This window comes from Mytilinidion resinicola, assembly GCF_010093595.1.
Source record: "Mytilinidion resinicola strain CBS 304.34 unplaced genomic scaffold BDZ99scaffold_13, whole genome shotgun sequence".
NCBI classification, from domain to species: domain Eukaryota; kingdom Fungi; phylum Ascomycota; class Dothideomycetes; order Mytilinidiales; family Mytilinidiaceae; genus Mytilinidion; species Mytilinidion resinicola.
In genome coordinates this window covers 803,612-816,766 of record NW_022985449.1, presented here as the reverse complement: position 1 = coordinate 816,766, position 13,155 = coordinate 803,612, and the positions used below count along the sequence as shown (strand labels likewise).

At 52.4% G+C, this 13,155-nt stretch overlaps 5 protein-coding genes across 5 annotated transcripts; 2 read left to right on the top strand and 3 right to left on the bottom strand.

Annotated features, from left to right (window-relative positions):
- Window positions 1-2,602: 2,602 nt before the first annotated feature.
- BDZ99DRAFT_392311 (uncharacterized protein) lies at window positions 2,603-4,634 on the top strand (the record flags this gene model as incomplete). Its single annotated transcript, XM_033715778.1, has 5 exons — window positions 2,603-2,704; window positions 2,756-3,711; window positions 3,779-4,267; window positions 4,322-4,363; window positions 4,412-4,634. The coding sequence occupies 5 exons, from the start codon at window positions 2,603-2,605 to the stop codon at window positions 4,632-4,634; spliced, it is 1,812 nt and encodes a 603-aa protein (XP_033574807.1).
- Window positions 4,635-6,759: 2,125 nt separating this feature from the next.
- BDZ99DRAFT_67039 (uncharacterized protein) lies at window positions 6,760-7,687 on the top strand. Its single transcript, XM_033728809.1, has 2 exons — window positions 6,760-6,901; window positions 6,950-7,687. The coding sequence occupies exons 1-2, from the start codon at window positions 6,862-6,864 to the stop codon at window positions 7,519-7,521; spliced, it is 612 nt and encodes a 203-aa protein (XP_033574806.1). The 5' UTR covers window positions 6,760-6,861; the 3' UTR covers window positions 7,522-7,687.
- Window positions 7,688-8,033: 346 nt separating this feature from the next.
- BDZ99DRAFT_464752 (uncharacterized protein) lies at window positions 8,034-8,512 on the bottom strand. The gene has a single exon (XM_033720396.1). It carries the CDS (start codon window positions 8,281-8,283, stop codon window positions 8,041-8,043), a length of 243 nt encoding a protein of 80 aa, XP_033574805.1. The 5' UTR covers window positions 8,284-8,512; the 3' UTR covers window positions 8,034-8,040.
- A 115-nt stretch (window positions 8,513-8,627) lies between these two features.
- On the bottom strand, window positions 8,628-9,967 carry BDZ99DRAFT_464751 (allantoicase). Its single transcript, XM_033720395.1, has 3 exons — window positions 9,780-9,967; window positions 9,631-9,678; window positions 8,628-9,574 (listed from the first exon to the last, which is right to left on the bottom strand). Exons 1-3 carry the CDS (start codon window positions 9,892-9,894, stop codon window positions 8,649-8,651), a joined length of 1,089 nt encoding a protein of 362 aa, XP_033574804.1. The 5' UTR covers window positions 9,895-9,967; the 3' UTR covers window positions 8,628-8,648.
- BDZ99DRAFT_464750 (DIL and ankyrin domain-containing protein) lies at window positions 9,787-12,963 on the bottom strand. The gene is made up of 3 exons (XM_033720394.1): window positions 12,627-12,963; window positions 11,790-12,574; window positions 9,787-11,740 (listed from the first exon to the last, which is right to left on the bottom strand). Exons 1-3 carry the CDS (start codon window positions 12,769-12,771, stop codon window positions 10,229-10,231), a joined length of 2,442 nt encoding a protein of 813 aa, XP_033574803.1. The 5' UTR covers window positions 12,772-12,963; the 3' UTR covers window positions 9,787-10,228.
- Window positions 12,964-13,155: the final 192 nt, after the last annotated feature.

The window sequence follows — 13,155 nt, the reverse complement described above, 5'->3', positions numbered from 1 at the left end:
AATGAGGGTTGTCATGAAGATTCGTGATTGGCTGAACAGAGACGGGTTTGAGAAATGACGGTACCACAAGTGACTATAGCTCCATAGTAGAACAGCTGAGTCAAGTTTTGTAAGGGCAGCTTCTGAAACTCTGAACCCGTAGGTCCTCGTGTTTAAGTGATACTCGCAGCCCATACTTTGCGTTCCATGTCGGCCTTTGGATAGACGTTTTACCGCAAGTGAGGTCAACAAATCAGTGACATCGAGTTTCGGGAACCATTTCAGCTGAATTGGAGGTCTGGATTAATAATTTAATGTTTCAGCTCCAAGGGATTCTTTTTCTGGATAGATGCTTCGACTGTGGGGGACGTAAAATGAAGTGCTTAGAATAGACGTCAGCAGCTCGGAAGTCAGCCCCGTGCGCACTCTTCAGCTAGACCTTAGAGGGCATATGTATTGTATCCCGTTATTACTACCAAGCCAATGCTTTTGAGACTATGATAGTTCGGACTACCCTGGATATACCGGAGTACCGTGGAATATATGTGGATCTCATATAATCTGTCATTGCCTCACCTCCTCTTTTCAACGGAGTGATGTAGCATCCACTCATCAGTAATCAGTCCGTTCATAGCGGACTGACACCCTTTATAGTATCCCATGCGATCCGGCACCTTCTACAGCATCCCGTGCGTTCCAACAGCATTGTTACCCAACACCCGCATTGAGATTGTAAGCCATATGTTCTCGCAGTCGAGGAGCGAGTGTACGGTGTCGCGGTATGGTCTTGAATCATTTGTCAATTGGTGTAGACCGTAATAATCTAGGTAACCAGTCAGAAGTCTCGAGTATGAGTGCGAGAAGAGATGGCAATGACTATACCAGTGCTAGTCGGGGCCATCTGCAACATGGACATTGAGAAGACAGGCAGTCCCTTGCTCTGCTCGAAGCAACACCCTTGTGGCTGTGCGACCAGTGCGTTGCACATAATTAAGCTTATTCGCACTGCTGTGGCGCAGAGATTGGCGTAGATAGCCGCTTGACGTGCATCTCCTGAGGCAGACGCTGCCAAACAGTTTACCGTATTCCACACTTACCTCATTCCCACGACCTCCAGCCTTCCTTCACAGGAACTTCTCTAGCGGTCGATTTGTGGGACACGCGACGAAGTGCTCTGCGAAGTAGAATACTTGCTCAGCAGAGGTGCACCTAGAAAAGTACGGAGAATCACTGCCGATACGAAGCAGGTTAGCGGAGCCGAGCGCCAGGGTGACGACCACGACCACAACCATTTGACGGCAGCCAGAGCTCACCACTGGCCATAGTCCGGAGCGCTAGAAGCGAGGGCAAAGCCCCGGACGCAGAAGGGCTTACTCCTCCGGACCCCAGATGTTGCACTCCACACTTTCTCCAGCTTCCATGGCTTCTATGACCGGGATTGACGCCTGCGGAAGCTGCTTGGGCATCAAAGGATATGGCAGGCCACGCGCAACATGGCTCCCACGAGGCTGTCATAGGCAGCGGAGGTGTCGACTGATACATGGGCGGTTTGTCCTTAATCTATCATCGATGCCCGCGCTGGAATCTGGCATCCTGGAAACCTCACGTGGAGCCGTCTGCAGGTCCGCTGCCAGGCTGCTGTCGATGACAACGGCGGCAGCGTACACCAAGACGTGCGCGACAATAGCGGACGCTGATAAGACGTTTGTGGCCACTCATTAGGCTGTATATGGCACGGACGCGCCCGTATGAAACGGCGTCCGACGACGTCGTTCTCCCCAGAGTCCCCACCTCGTGCTACCGCGGCGCTCTCTACACATGCTTAAGTGCACTGTGCCCAGTGCGGCCGGCGCTGGTCGCTTGAACGCAGCTCTCGCTGGCTCCGGTGTGTGGCTGCGCTCCACATGTCGGTCCAGATAATCATAACGCGTTTGAGAAACTCCGGGGTCAAGGAGGTGTGTGAAGGCTGCCAGGTTTGTCACAAACACCGTCGTTCACGCGCCCGGCACTCACCTAGTCCACGCAACATTGAGTGCATACGATTTTGGTGCAGTGACACCTGGTGGCGGTGGCCTGGTCTGCCCTACTCCCCGCATCGGCACCGCTCATTTCGTTCTGGTTTTGGGAGCAGCCAGGCCCACAGTGATATATCGATATTTGCCCGTCTGGCCTCCATATGACCGGTCGCTGGACTCACTGCTCTCTTCGAATTCATTGAAGGCTGACATTTTGGCCCTCAACCGCGTTCTCGATTTTGAAGTCAAGAAAGCCTCCTAAACCCCGCTTTAGGTTCGTACGCCGCCGCCATTACATCTTGCAGCATTCCCGGTCGCCGTGCCTGCATCCGCCAATCATGGCTTGCGTCACTCCATCGCCAGATGTTAGTCCGGTGTCAGCAGCAACCACCAATGGCCATTTTCTGCGAGACTCATTCTGCCTCGACCTCTTCAATCTGCCAGACGCAAGCAATTTTGCGCTTAAGTCTACTCTCAAATCTCTCCACCTCTTAGAGTCGCCGAATGGCTTCTACCAAGGAAACGGATTTTTAACCAGAAGCTTCAAGAAACGGCCACGCAACATGTCCCAATCCTCGACTGATCGGGAGATGTCCCACGATGGGCTGATGCAGGGCAATGGCCCGACCAGCAACGATTCTCGCTCCAACCCCAAAAAACGTCAAAGCAGCGACACAATTGACTATCCGCGTAGACGCGCAACAATTGCGGTAACACCATCCCACTTCATACTAATCAGCCTTCAACTTACATATTTGTAGTGCGAAATCTGCCGCTCGAGGAAGTCTCGATGCGATGGATCAAGGCCCAAATGCCGACTATGCACAGAGCTCAATGCTGAGTGCGTGTATAGAGAGCCTGGTATCAAGCTTGATGCGGGCGACAAACTCATCCTGGAGCACCTCAATCGTATTGAAGGTATTCTCCAGTCGAATCTAGCCGGTGGCTATTCGCTGCCAACCCATTCGCCTAGTGGCAGTAATAGCACCAACGAAGAACTACTCGCAAGCAGTACCAGTAATCTATCCGTCATGGGTATGATACCTCCCATGAATGGTCTGGGCACTTGGCATAACATATCGTCAAATATATCGACCATGCCAAAGATCCATACGACGCCGGCGCTTCATCTGCTCCAATGGCCGATGATACGCGATCTGGTATCGCGCCCTTATGACCCTCAAGTTCTTCTCCAACTGGAAATGGCGCGGGAGCCTCTTTGCCTAGGTACTTCTCTCAGCTTAGACCTCTCAAACACTGGAACCTACGTGCAAGCATTCTTTGAACGGGTCAATGTCTGGTATGCATGCGTCAACCCACATACCTGGAATAGCTATTACCGTACTGCGCTCTCACATGGCTTCCGTGAAGGAGCGGAAAGCTGTATTGTTCTCCTGGTGCTGGCACTAGGCGCTGCCGGAGCTGCCGGAAGCATATCTCAACAGCCAGCCGACAAGGACGCTCCTGGCTTGGCTTACTTCTCTGCGGCTTGGGCTTTACTCCCAAGCCTCATGACAAGGAATACGATGCTCTCTGCCCAGTGTCATATATTGGCATCTGCATACTTATTTTACATTGTACGGCCGCTCGAAGCATGGAATTTGTTGACAAGCACAAGTATGAAGCTTCAGCTGCTTCTAAGTGCTCCTGGTAGGTTTCCTCTTCACGCAAAGGAATTGAGCGAACGAGTATACTGGAACACTTTGCTCTTTGAAAGGTCAGTCTATTCTCTGCACGTGCGATGAGGCTACGGACGGCATGACTGATACCAAACGGCGTTGTAGTGATCTCTTGGCCGAGCTCGATCTCCCTCATTCTGGCATCGTCCAATTTGAAGAAGTGGTTGGGCTCCCTGGTGGTTTCGAAGATGAAGATGAGGAGGGCATGGGCAGAGATGAGCTTTGGTACTTCCTGGCCGAAATTGCTCTTCGCCGCCTTCTCAACCGTGTGAGCCATCTCATTTACTCGAAAACCTCGCCAAACACCTCAATTGCAGCTTTGGAACCACTAGTAGCCGAGCTAGAGTATCAACTAGCTCAATGGTATGAAGGACTGCCACTTCCAGTCCAATTTCCTCACAGCAGAGTTCCGCTATCCAACCATGTTCAGACGGTACTCAGATTACGTTACTTTGCGTGTCGCACCATCATTTTCAGGCCTTATATTCTAGCGGTGCTAAACGACGAAAATACCGCCTTGGATCCCAATGTCCAAGAAAATTGTAGAAAGTGCCTCGAGGCTTGCATTCGGCAACTGGAACATATCACGGCTCAGTATGTTATATCAGCATCTGACTCAGAGTTAACAGGATCTAACGCCCTCTATAGCCATGCCGGACATCTTCCATACTTATGGCAGGGAGCGCTTTCGTAAGCTATCCAAAATTTACAGCGGAGTCCAATACTGACAGTCTGTAGAATTGTGTCTCAAACACTTCTAGTCATGGGTGCAACCATGTCTCCTTCCCTCTCAGCACTCCTTCCACCGCCACATCAGATGGATATTATTATCGACGACGTCGTATTGGAAATCGAGCGCTACGCACATCTAGCGCCAAGTCTGCGACTCTCATCAGAGATCATTCGGGAAGCGGAGGAAAGGCGACAAATGTTTCTACGATCCGCAGGGCCGAAAGTATGAGCGGTCATATGATGCACTGCGCTGGCCGCACGGGTAGAGAAACAAGGTGGATGGTACATGGATCGGGAGTTCAAGTTTGTCCTGCTCTCAGACAGCACTCCCAGTAGAGGACACCAAAAGATCCCTTCCCTGGACACGACAAATCACCTGTTTGCCATCTCGCTGGTGCGACGACATATGGGATGAAGTGGCTAGACGTACCTTTTTGAAACGGTGCTTTCCGAGCAGAGAACATGGTTCGGCTATTTCAACAGCGTCAAGAGACGCGGATCTCAAGCGAAGCTTAGGAGCAGGATGTGCAAAGAAGCTCGTGCCGGAAAACGGGTTACGCCAATCAGCTCAGGACAAGTTGTGGAGGAGGGTACTAGGAAGGGATCGATACTACTCCTATAGTCCAGATTGGATAGGCATGTACGGGGCACCATACAGGCATGTGTTGAATGTCCTGCATGCGGTCATGGAAGATTTGGAGCCGTTCATGACGGGACGAGGAGGAGAATACAGAAGGAGGCGCATGATCTACAAGGTGGAGATCCACGGGTTACTGGGCATAGTACAGCTGCGAGCGGCTGCCGGTCGCGTGGCAAGTGGTGTCAAGCCACGAGGCCCTGGTCGAAGACCGGGCATGGCGTCGAATAGTGCCGCAATTTCAAGCCATTTTGTCATGCAACCACTGAAAGAAGGCTGTACTCTGCATATGGACGACGACGAGGTAGTGCCTCGCAGGGGGATCCCAGATTGTTGCTGCACTCCACAACGACAGGGCTCACATTTATCCCCGGTGTGTGCTCCATGCTTCTGGAAGATTTCATCGAAGCCACTCCACGGCGTACACCCGGGACACACCCCAGCACATATCCCAGGGCCTTACCCCGGGACGGGAATATGCACTCCGCCGCCCTGAATGCGGGCAGGTATCGGTTTCTAATCACAACGGCGCCCAAATTGCACACCTTTTCAATGCCCGTCCTACTTCACCTGCGAAGGATCGTCAGTCATGCACAAGAAGCACCGTTGCAATGACGAAGCTAGTGGTGAAACGCGGCACTAAACATATGCTAGGATCTGGGCAAGCGTTCGGTACTTCTAGCGAGCAGTAATCAGATTCATATCGACGTTGGCACGGAACGCCTGCAAGTACATGGACGTGTACATACTATACGAACTACTGATAGGACACCACGCCACCTGCCTGGCACCTGGTCCGACGGTAGTCGAACTGTTACTCCACAAGTTTTACTGGTACCCTATGAGAATTGAGAAAACCCGGAAATTGACCTCCTTTCTTCTCCTCTTCTCCCGTGTCGTACGCCACCTCTCCTGGCATTCGGGATTACCATCCTCTCCTTGCCGCGGCTGACACTACATAGCTGAGGTTCAGGGAGCTCCGGAGCATCAGCAAATCCCCCCAACCACAGCCCTCCGCTAAGTAATTACAAGCGTGAAACACCCCCACATTTCCACGCCTACCGTCCCTCAGAGACCCACCACTCTAGTCTCTCCTTCACCTATCTTGCACAAACTCGGGAAGCTAGGAGCTGCCGCGATCTACATAGTACCGCTTCTTGGGGGCTTGTTTAGCCGGTAAGGCGAGCCCCTGGGCCAGGTACTCTCGCCGCACGCTTTCTTTTATTACCTACCGTCAAGTATACTGCCGCGTATGCTTGTTGGTGACCACAAATCGTGAAAAGGTGCGTGCTGAAGACGGAAGTTTGTTATCACCTGAGACTGAGTTGACCTACCTGCACGATCACTCCATCATCACATGGCTACTATATATGCAGATACAGCCAATCACACAAAACCGGTGCATCGATCACTTGCAGCGGTGCACCTCTGCCATCCCATACACAGCACTAAAGTTGGCGAGGCATTACCGGCGGTTCTACTATGAGCAGCGGCTCGAATTATACCCCTAACGCGACTTAACGTCAGGATTTCACGTATGGAACCCACCTATACTATAGTATACAACTCACGAGACATGGGACTTAGCTTCACGCCTCACAGCGTAGCGGTTCATGGACCTGGATGAGCCTCAGTCCAGATCATCGAAAAATTCTTTAGCGGTTTGAGAATTCCCGGGTTTCTCATCTCTCTCAAACGGAAATGCGGCTTTATGCATGAGAAAGTGTAGTGGACTGACGATGCGCTGACGACGACGGCGGTGAGCGAGATGCATGCGGAGTTGCTTCTCAACTCAACAACTTCATCTGTTTGAAGGCGGATGGTGAGGGTGCGATTATGCTGCATGCGTCACAGGTTTGGTATAGGTGAGCTCTTCTTTCTGCTTTGAATCGAGTGACATCGGCCAGCTGTGACATCTGCGTGTTCTGTATGGACCCTCGACCTGGTTATTGGAAACCCCCCTCCGCCTCCCTCTTCCGCCTCCCCCGGGATTCGAATCACTCTATCCTACTCCCCAACTTCAACATTCACAAGGTCTAAAATTCTCTCAAAGATACCAAAGCTACTAAACCACGTTCTCAACTCCCTCAACCAGCATATTCCGAGCGCACAGATGGTGGGACCCTCCACCTTGAACCACACTCCAGTGTTAAAGTCTCAACTCCTTAAAGCCTTCTCAATGGTGTCATTGGCATTCTATAAGCCTGCTTCAGCTTCCTCATTCGCAAACAGACAGCTCGAATCGAAGACTCACCTCTCCAAGAACTTCGAAATTCTGTCGTACCCGCCAACTCCTATTAGTCGTCACTTCTTCTTTTGCAAAGGCATGTATCTTCATGTAGAGTTATGGGTTCTTGTACCTTGTGGAGTGTCCTTGTATTCCGCTCTCGTTGGCAGCATAGATCGTCGTACCGAGGACGAGGATGCTGAAGGTGAGGATCGCAGAAGCGAAGACGAGGACCATGAAGTTGAAGCATGAAGCGTGGGGGTTTGAGATTACAGCATACTGATGTGGAGGACAATTATAGAAGCTGTGATGGGATAGAGGGAGGAGTAGAGATTCGGAGGCTTAAATACGGAATACTGCACTCTAAGATGTGGATCGTGGTTGAATTGATGGTGTCCCGTGGTCGAGGAAGGGGCGGGATAACAAGTAGAGAAGGTGCTGCAGGCTCCTTCGACATAAATCAAAAGGCTCACGTCAAAAGGCAGTGTACAGTGTGAACAGAATCAATTATAGTGTTACTAAGCCCCTCGAAACGTTGAATATTCAAGAGGCTAACATTTAGATAGTCTTACAGCATGCCACATTCCCTCGTCACAACTCCTAATAACTTTGCCCTCTTCGAGACCCAGATACGTTCAAGTCCTAACTCCCCTATCAGTCACAACCTGATTGTATGCTGCTTGTTCCATTAGCGGAGTACGTAGAAAAAAATCCTACTGCAGGACTCACTCACACCCCCCCCCCCCCCCCACCCCACCACCACACTCAATACTAAATAATTTCAAAGTCGTCGTCAGAGTCGGTATAGGCCGCAGCTTCGTTATCGTTGTCATCGTCGAGGTCGCCGCCGGCATAAAAGATTCCCTGGCTAGCGAAGAGGTTGAATAGTGCGAAAGTCGTGGCGATAGGAAATAGCAGGGGGAAGATGATGGGGAAAATGATAGGCATGCCGATGGGGAAGAAGATTGGGATGATGAGTGGGATGATGATGGGGATGAGAATGGGGAAAATCATGGTGGCTGAGTGAGGTGGTCGGTTTCGTGAGAGAGTTGGCTTCGAGCTAGGTCGTTGGGCGGATGCCAATGCGAGTGTGTATTATAGGAGGGATGAGTAGCTGTGTGGAGAGTTGGGCTTGCGAAAAGTCGTTGAGGTTTTGGAGAACCTTTGAGTAGACGTGGACGCGGATGTCGATTGTAGGAGGGAGGTGTAGTTGCGCGGAGAGCTGAACGTATTTAAGGACAGTCTATCACGGAAGGCTGGTAAGATGATTCTCATTATCTCTGCGTAAGTGCTCTGCTCATTGTGTTTTGTGTGATTAATTAAATGGTAGGGTTTTTGGTGTACCAAGTAACCACCGACCACGCTAAGCTACTAACCCCTCAAACCCTCCTTCTGCCAAACACTCTAAACCGCTTCACGCCCCCATCCGGGATAATGACTAGCTTGAGATGCGAATACACCGCCCCCTTCACATTGCTAAGCACATCTCCCTGGTACTCATGCTCCTTATCCGGCCCCGCCTTTTGCGGCGCAAGCACCTCCACCCAGCCCTTATCCGCGGCGCCAGGCTCACCACTCTCCCAAAGCCCCGCAAACACCTGCACCTTCTGCGGGAAATTCCCCCTAAAATGCGCCGTGTCCACCACAATCTTATCCACCTCCCCCTTCGTCCCCAGCCTGACAATCGTCCAGTCGACATGCTCGCCCCTCGTCCGCTTCGTCTCCCACCCATCGCCCATATCGTGCCCGCGGCCGGGTAAGAGCAAGTTATCCTTCGTCCCGAAGTGCTGATCCGAGCAGCTGACCGCGACGCCGCCGTTGACCGTCGCCGCGAGGTCGAACACATCGTCGATGCTCGCGGGGAAGACGGGCAGCGCGACGCCGTAGAGCCTGAAGCGCGCAATGCCGCCGTCTGGGTACATCAGCAGCCGCACATGCGTGTACGCCTTCTCCGTCAGGCCCTCGAGCGCCCAAGCCTGGCGCTGGCTGGGCCCACACTCCTGCTTCTCGAGTATGTTTTCCCAACCCGCGAACTTCGGGTCCTTGACCGCCTCGTCGTCGGCGCTGAAGGTACCTTCGACGGCGATTGCGGGCGCGTGGTTGCCGTCGAAGAAGGCGGTATCGATTTCGACGCCTGCGACGCGCCCTGAGGCCACGCCTAGCCGGATCACGACCCAGTCGGCGGGCTCGGTGTTGTGGCGGCGCGTCTCCCAGCCATCGTACCAGGCGCCGGCATGGGTGAAGACGCCGGGCTTGCGGACGGGGGCCGTGGGTGTGGTCAAATTATCTGCTGCCGCGAACCATTCTTTCGCCCAAGTTAGTGGATGAAAGACAGTGATCGGGAAGACTGTGATTACGAACCGTCACTGAAGGCGAGGATGCGCGATCCCAGAGGTTTGGAGATGAGATCTAGGGGGAAATAGCTACTGTTAGCATGTCGATTTCGCTCTTGTAGGAGGTAGGGGGGCTGTTGCTGCCGGCTGTATTGGAAGTGGGAGGGTTGGGTGTACCTATGTAGTGTGATCCAAAGGTTGTCGCAATCTTATCTGCGGCTACTGGGTATGACTTAGATGCGCCAATGCTCTTGATCTTGAGGATCTCGGGGGTCACGACGGGAATTTCCATGTTGTGTGTGGTTTGAATGAAACTTGTGGGTATTCAATTGCCTTTAAGTGTTGTGGTGAATGAAAAGTCCGGTGTCGCATGCTATCTCCAAAATGCCGTGACCGAAACTACCCCACCGCGGGGTAGGAAAGTATATAGTGGCAGGGTAAGATTTGGCGAGGTCCGTGAAAAGCATGGAGCATTCCGATGATCAAAGTTTTCCCCCCATACCCAATAGAGAACTAAACAACACGGATGGAAACGACACGCTGACCTTCAGACATGCTGAAACTTGGTGATCGTCTATCATAAACCTTTATGCCGACAACCGTCTGACAAAATGCTCCCGAATGCACTAGCTGTACGATTCGTCGTCCCACTTTGAGTTTGCGTAAATGTTCCCTCCGTTCTTGTTGCCATTCAAGTCGAGCTTCGCTAGAAACTCTGGTGGAACGGTGGGCAGGTATTTTCGCTCCCGCTCCTTGTTGAGTCCCCCGAAGCCGGCTCCATAGCTTATCAGCATATCCGTAGAGGTTGGCAGTGAGAACGGGAGCATCAACGAAGGATCCATGAGCAAATGTTCTGGGGCCTCCTCTTCATCATCTTCAGACTGCTTGGAAAGAGCAGGCGATGGCGAGAATGCCTGCTGTTGTCCAGGCCTCACAGGTGTTGAAGGTGATGAATCGGCTGCTTTCTGTGAGTTTGGAGATGCACCCGAATGTTTCCGTGGTCTTGTTTTCCGTTCTGCAGCAGCTTTTTGCAGACTAGCAAGCCACTTCATCGCATCCTTCGGCAATCCCTTCTCCCCTACTTCTGCCCTGTAGTATTTCACAGCGTGGATGAGCTGTTGCGGTGACAGTCTCGGGAGCTGTTGAACGGTACCCTTGAGCGACTCCAAGTCACCGCCAAGGGAAGAAAAACACTGGAGCCATTGGAGTAGCTGCACGACTGGTTCGAGGTGGCGTCGGGCGGCGTCGACTGTTGCCTCCCCTGTAGAAGTCAAAGACCCATTTTCGTAGTGCTCTGGTTGACGGTTGTTGGTGCGGGCCCACTCCTCTAAGGACGAGATGTTCATTCGAATTTGCATGGCCTTGGTCCTCGCGAGGTACTTCCTGTTCGCCATGATACGGTTGAAAAGCTCAGCAGCTAGCCAATAAATGAGCTGTGATAAGATCTGTGAGGTTATCACAGAGTGTATGTCGTAAAGATCGAGAACGAACAAAGTGGAAGAGAGCAGTGATGTGATATTTCGGGGCGATACTTGGGCTCGTCGCTTCGGGGATGGAGGACGGTAGCGTTTTTCGAAGGGTTCTACTGGTTTCGCCTTGGCTTTGGTACGAAATATCTTCCACTCGTGTTGGAAGTGAACGTCCTCAAATCCAGGTATTGTTTCGTGATCTAGCATTGCCGTGTCAAGAACCTTGTCCATCCTGCGTTCAGCATCTCGTATTATCAAGATGAAGATTTCGTTAATAAGCTCGGCCATCTGCAGTTGAAATTCGGATGTCGCTTGCACAAGGCCTCCATCCTTTTTGAGGTAATGTAGAAGTAAAGTCGCGTTGGACATCCAAAATGCTAGGATTGTCATATCCCATTGGTGTTTTTCAATGACTTCGTTGATCCTGTCCATGGCAGAAACTAGCAGAGTCTCCAGTAGCTCAGGACTCGAATGGTAAAATGCGTACCGGGCACTCAAAAAGAGTATGTTGGCCGGCACAGGCTTCTGCGACGGAGATCTTTGTGGTGTCATGTTGGTTATGATTATGTCCAGGATGCGGTCTAACTCGTTCTCTTGAAAAACGAACATCTGATCGTTCAGACACCGATCCCACACAAACTCCTGGACCTCTTCAAGTTCTTCAGGAGACTGCTGGTTCTTAGAATCGCCATCGCATATAATGGAAACAGTGGCTTACCTCAGGCTGCTCATCTAGGCCAAGATTGCCCAGGTCAACTTCCAAGTTGATGGCGCTTTCCATCATCATGCGTCTCTTCATTTCGTTTTCTGCCATCTCCTCCTCGAACCGATCCTGTGAGAATCCGCTTGTGTAGAAATCGCCGCCACTGACTCCAACGCTTCCGATATTGTATCCACTCTCATGCAGATACTCTGAAATCTCGCTGTTCGGCTCGACGAAATCATATGCAGTCCTTCCCGATGATGATTTGACTTCCGGGGATGCGCCATTATCGAGTAACAGCTTGGCTATCCCTTTATGACGGTTTGTCATGGCCCACATCAGTGAGCTCCATCTATTCCGGTCCTGTCGGTCGACGTCTGCGCCCGCCGCGATAAGTGCGGCAACCACTTCCTCGTGTCCGAAGCAGCTGGCGTATATCAACGGAGGCGTCCCGTCGGCGTCGTGGGCGTTGACATCGATGTATTCCTTCGCATCTCCACTGACGAGGCGCTTGACCCTCTCCACATCCCCGTTAGACGCTGCCAGATTCAACAGCCCCTGGAGAGCCTGCTGTTTCTCTTCCACTGAGAGCGATTCATCAGTTATGACTTTTGCCTCGTCCCCGGCGGCCGGATTATCGCTTTTCAACCGGGCCTGGTTCGCTAGCATCTGGACAAGCCGGCTATCGCTGTCTTCGAGGTTCTGTACGGCGTGTTCGTCCCCGTAGCTCGGATCGTCGAGGGAGAGGTTGAAGCTAATTGGGCGGGCAGGAACGGGCGTTGTGAGGAACTGCGACTGTCCTAGACGGTTCAGTCAATTCAAGGACGAGCGAGCGTGCCAGGCTGCCCTCACCTTGCCAGGCATCGTACATCTCAGTCTCCTCCGCTATTATCGGCACATTCCTGCGGTCGTCGAGCGAGCGTGGGAGGTCGGCAGGAAGAGTCCGCTGCTTGGGCGGGTCTCCGGTATAGACGTGTTCATCTGTGGGCAACTCCATGGCGGGTGCCGGGCTGCATTGGCCGTCTCTCCAGCTTCAGCAACTGGCTATGACGCATCCGGCTGTAGCGGTCTTGGTATGGAATCAGATTTATGTATTGCCTGCGAGGATCGTGGTGGGGGCGGTGATGTGGGTCGAGGCAAGGAGCAGGACAAGCGATGGACAATGGCTTCCCTTCTCTGTTGGTGAGGTCATGGATGCCGTGTGCCAGTGCGGTGGAAAGAGCATCGAAGCCCGCAATATATCGAGGCCGGGCACGATGTAGGGTGATGGTGTTGAGTTCCAGCCCTAGGGCGGCTGTTACGTCCCGTCCAATGAGCGCATCGACGAGGGGAGCAGTTCCAAGGTTAGTGACGAAAGTCCAGACATCACCTCCTCGTCCGC

Excerpts from the sequence above, each read along its gene's own strand:
- BDZ99DRAFT_464752 (XM_033720396.1), bottom strand. The coding sequence starts at position 8,283 with ATGATTTTCCCCATTCTCATCCCCATCATCATCCCACTCATCATCCCA.
- BDZ99DRAFT_464751 (XM_033720395.1), bottom strand. The coding sequence starts at position 9,894 with ATGGAAATTCCCGTCGTGACCCCCGAGATCCTCAAGATCAAGAGCATT. Across the intron at positions 9,679-9,779 it reads CTTTGGATCACACTACATAG|ATCTCATCTCCAAACCTCTG; the intron begins GTACACCCAACC and ends ATTTCCCCCTAG. Across the intron at positions 9,575-9,630 it reads CATCCTCGCCTTCAGTGACG|AATGGTTCGCGGCAGCAGAT; the intron begins GTTCGTAATCAC and ends CTTGGGCGAAAG.
- BDZ99DRAFT_464750 (XM_033720394.1), bottom strand. The coding sequence starts at position 12,771 with ATGGAGTTGCCCACAGATGAACACGTCTATACCGGAGACCCGCCCAAG. Across the intron at positions 12,575-12,626 it reads GATGTACGATGCCTGGCAAG|GACAGTCGCAGTTCCTCACA; the intron begins GTGAGGGCAGCC and ends TGAACCGTCTAG. Across the intron at positions 11,741-11,789 it reads GCCTAGATGAGCAGCCTGAG|TCTCCTGAAGAACTTGAAGA; the intron begins GTAAGCCACTGT and ends AAGAACCAGCAG.
- BDZ99DRAFT_67039 (XM_033728809.1), top strand. The coding sequence starts at position 6,862 with ATGGTGAGGGTGCGATTATGCTGCATGCGTCACAGGTTTG. Across the intron at positions 6,902-6,949 it reads CTGCATGCGTCACAGGTTTG|CTGTGACATCTGCGTGTTCT; the intron begins GTATAGGTGAGC and ends GACATCGGCCAG.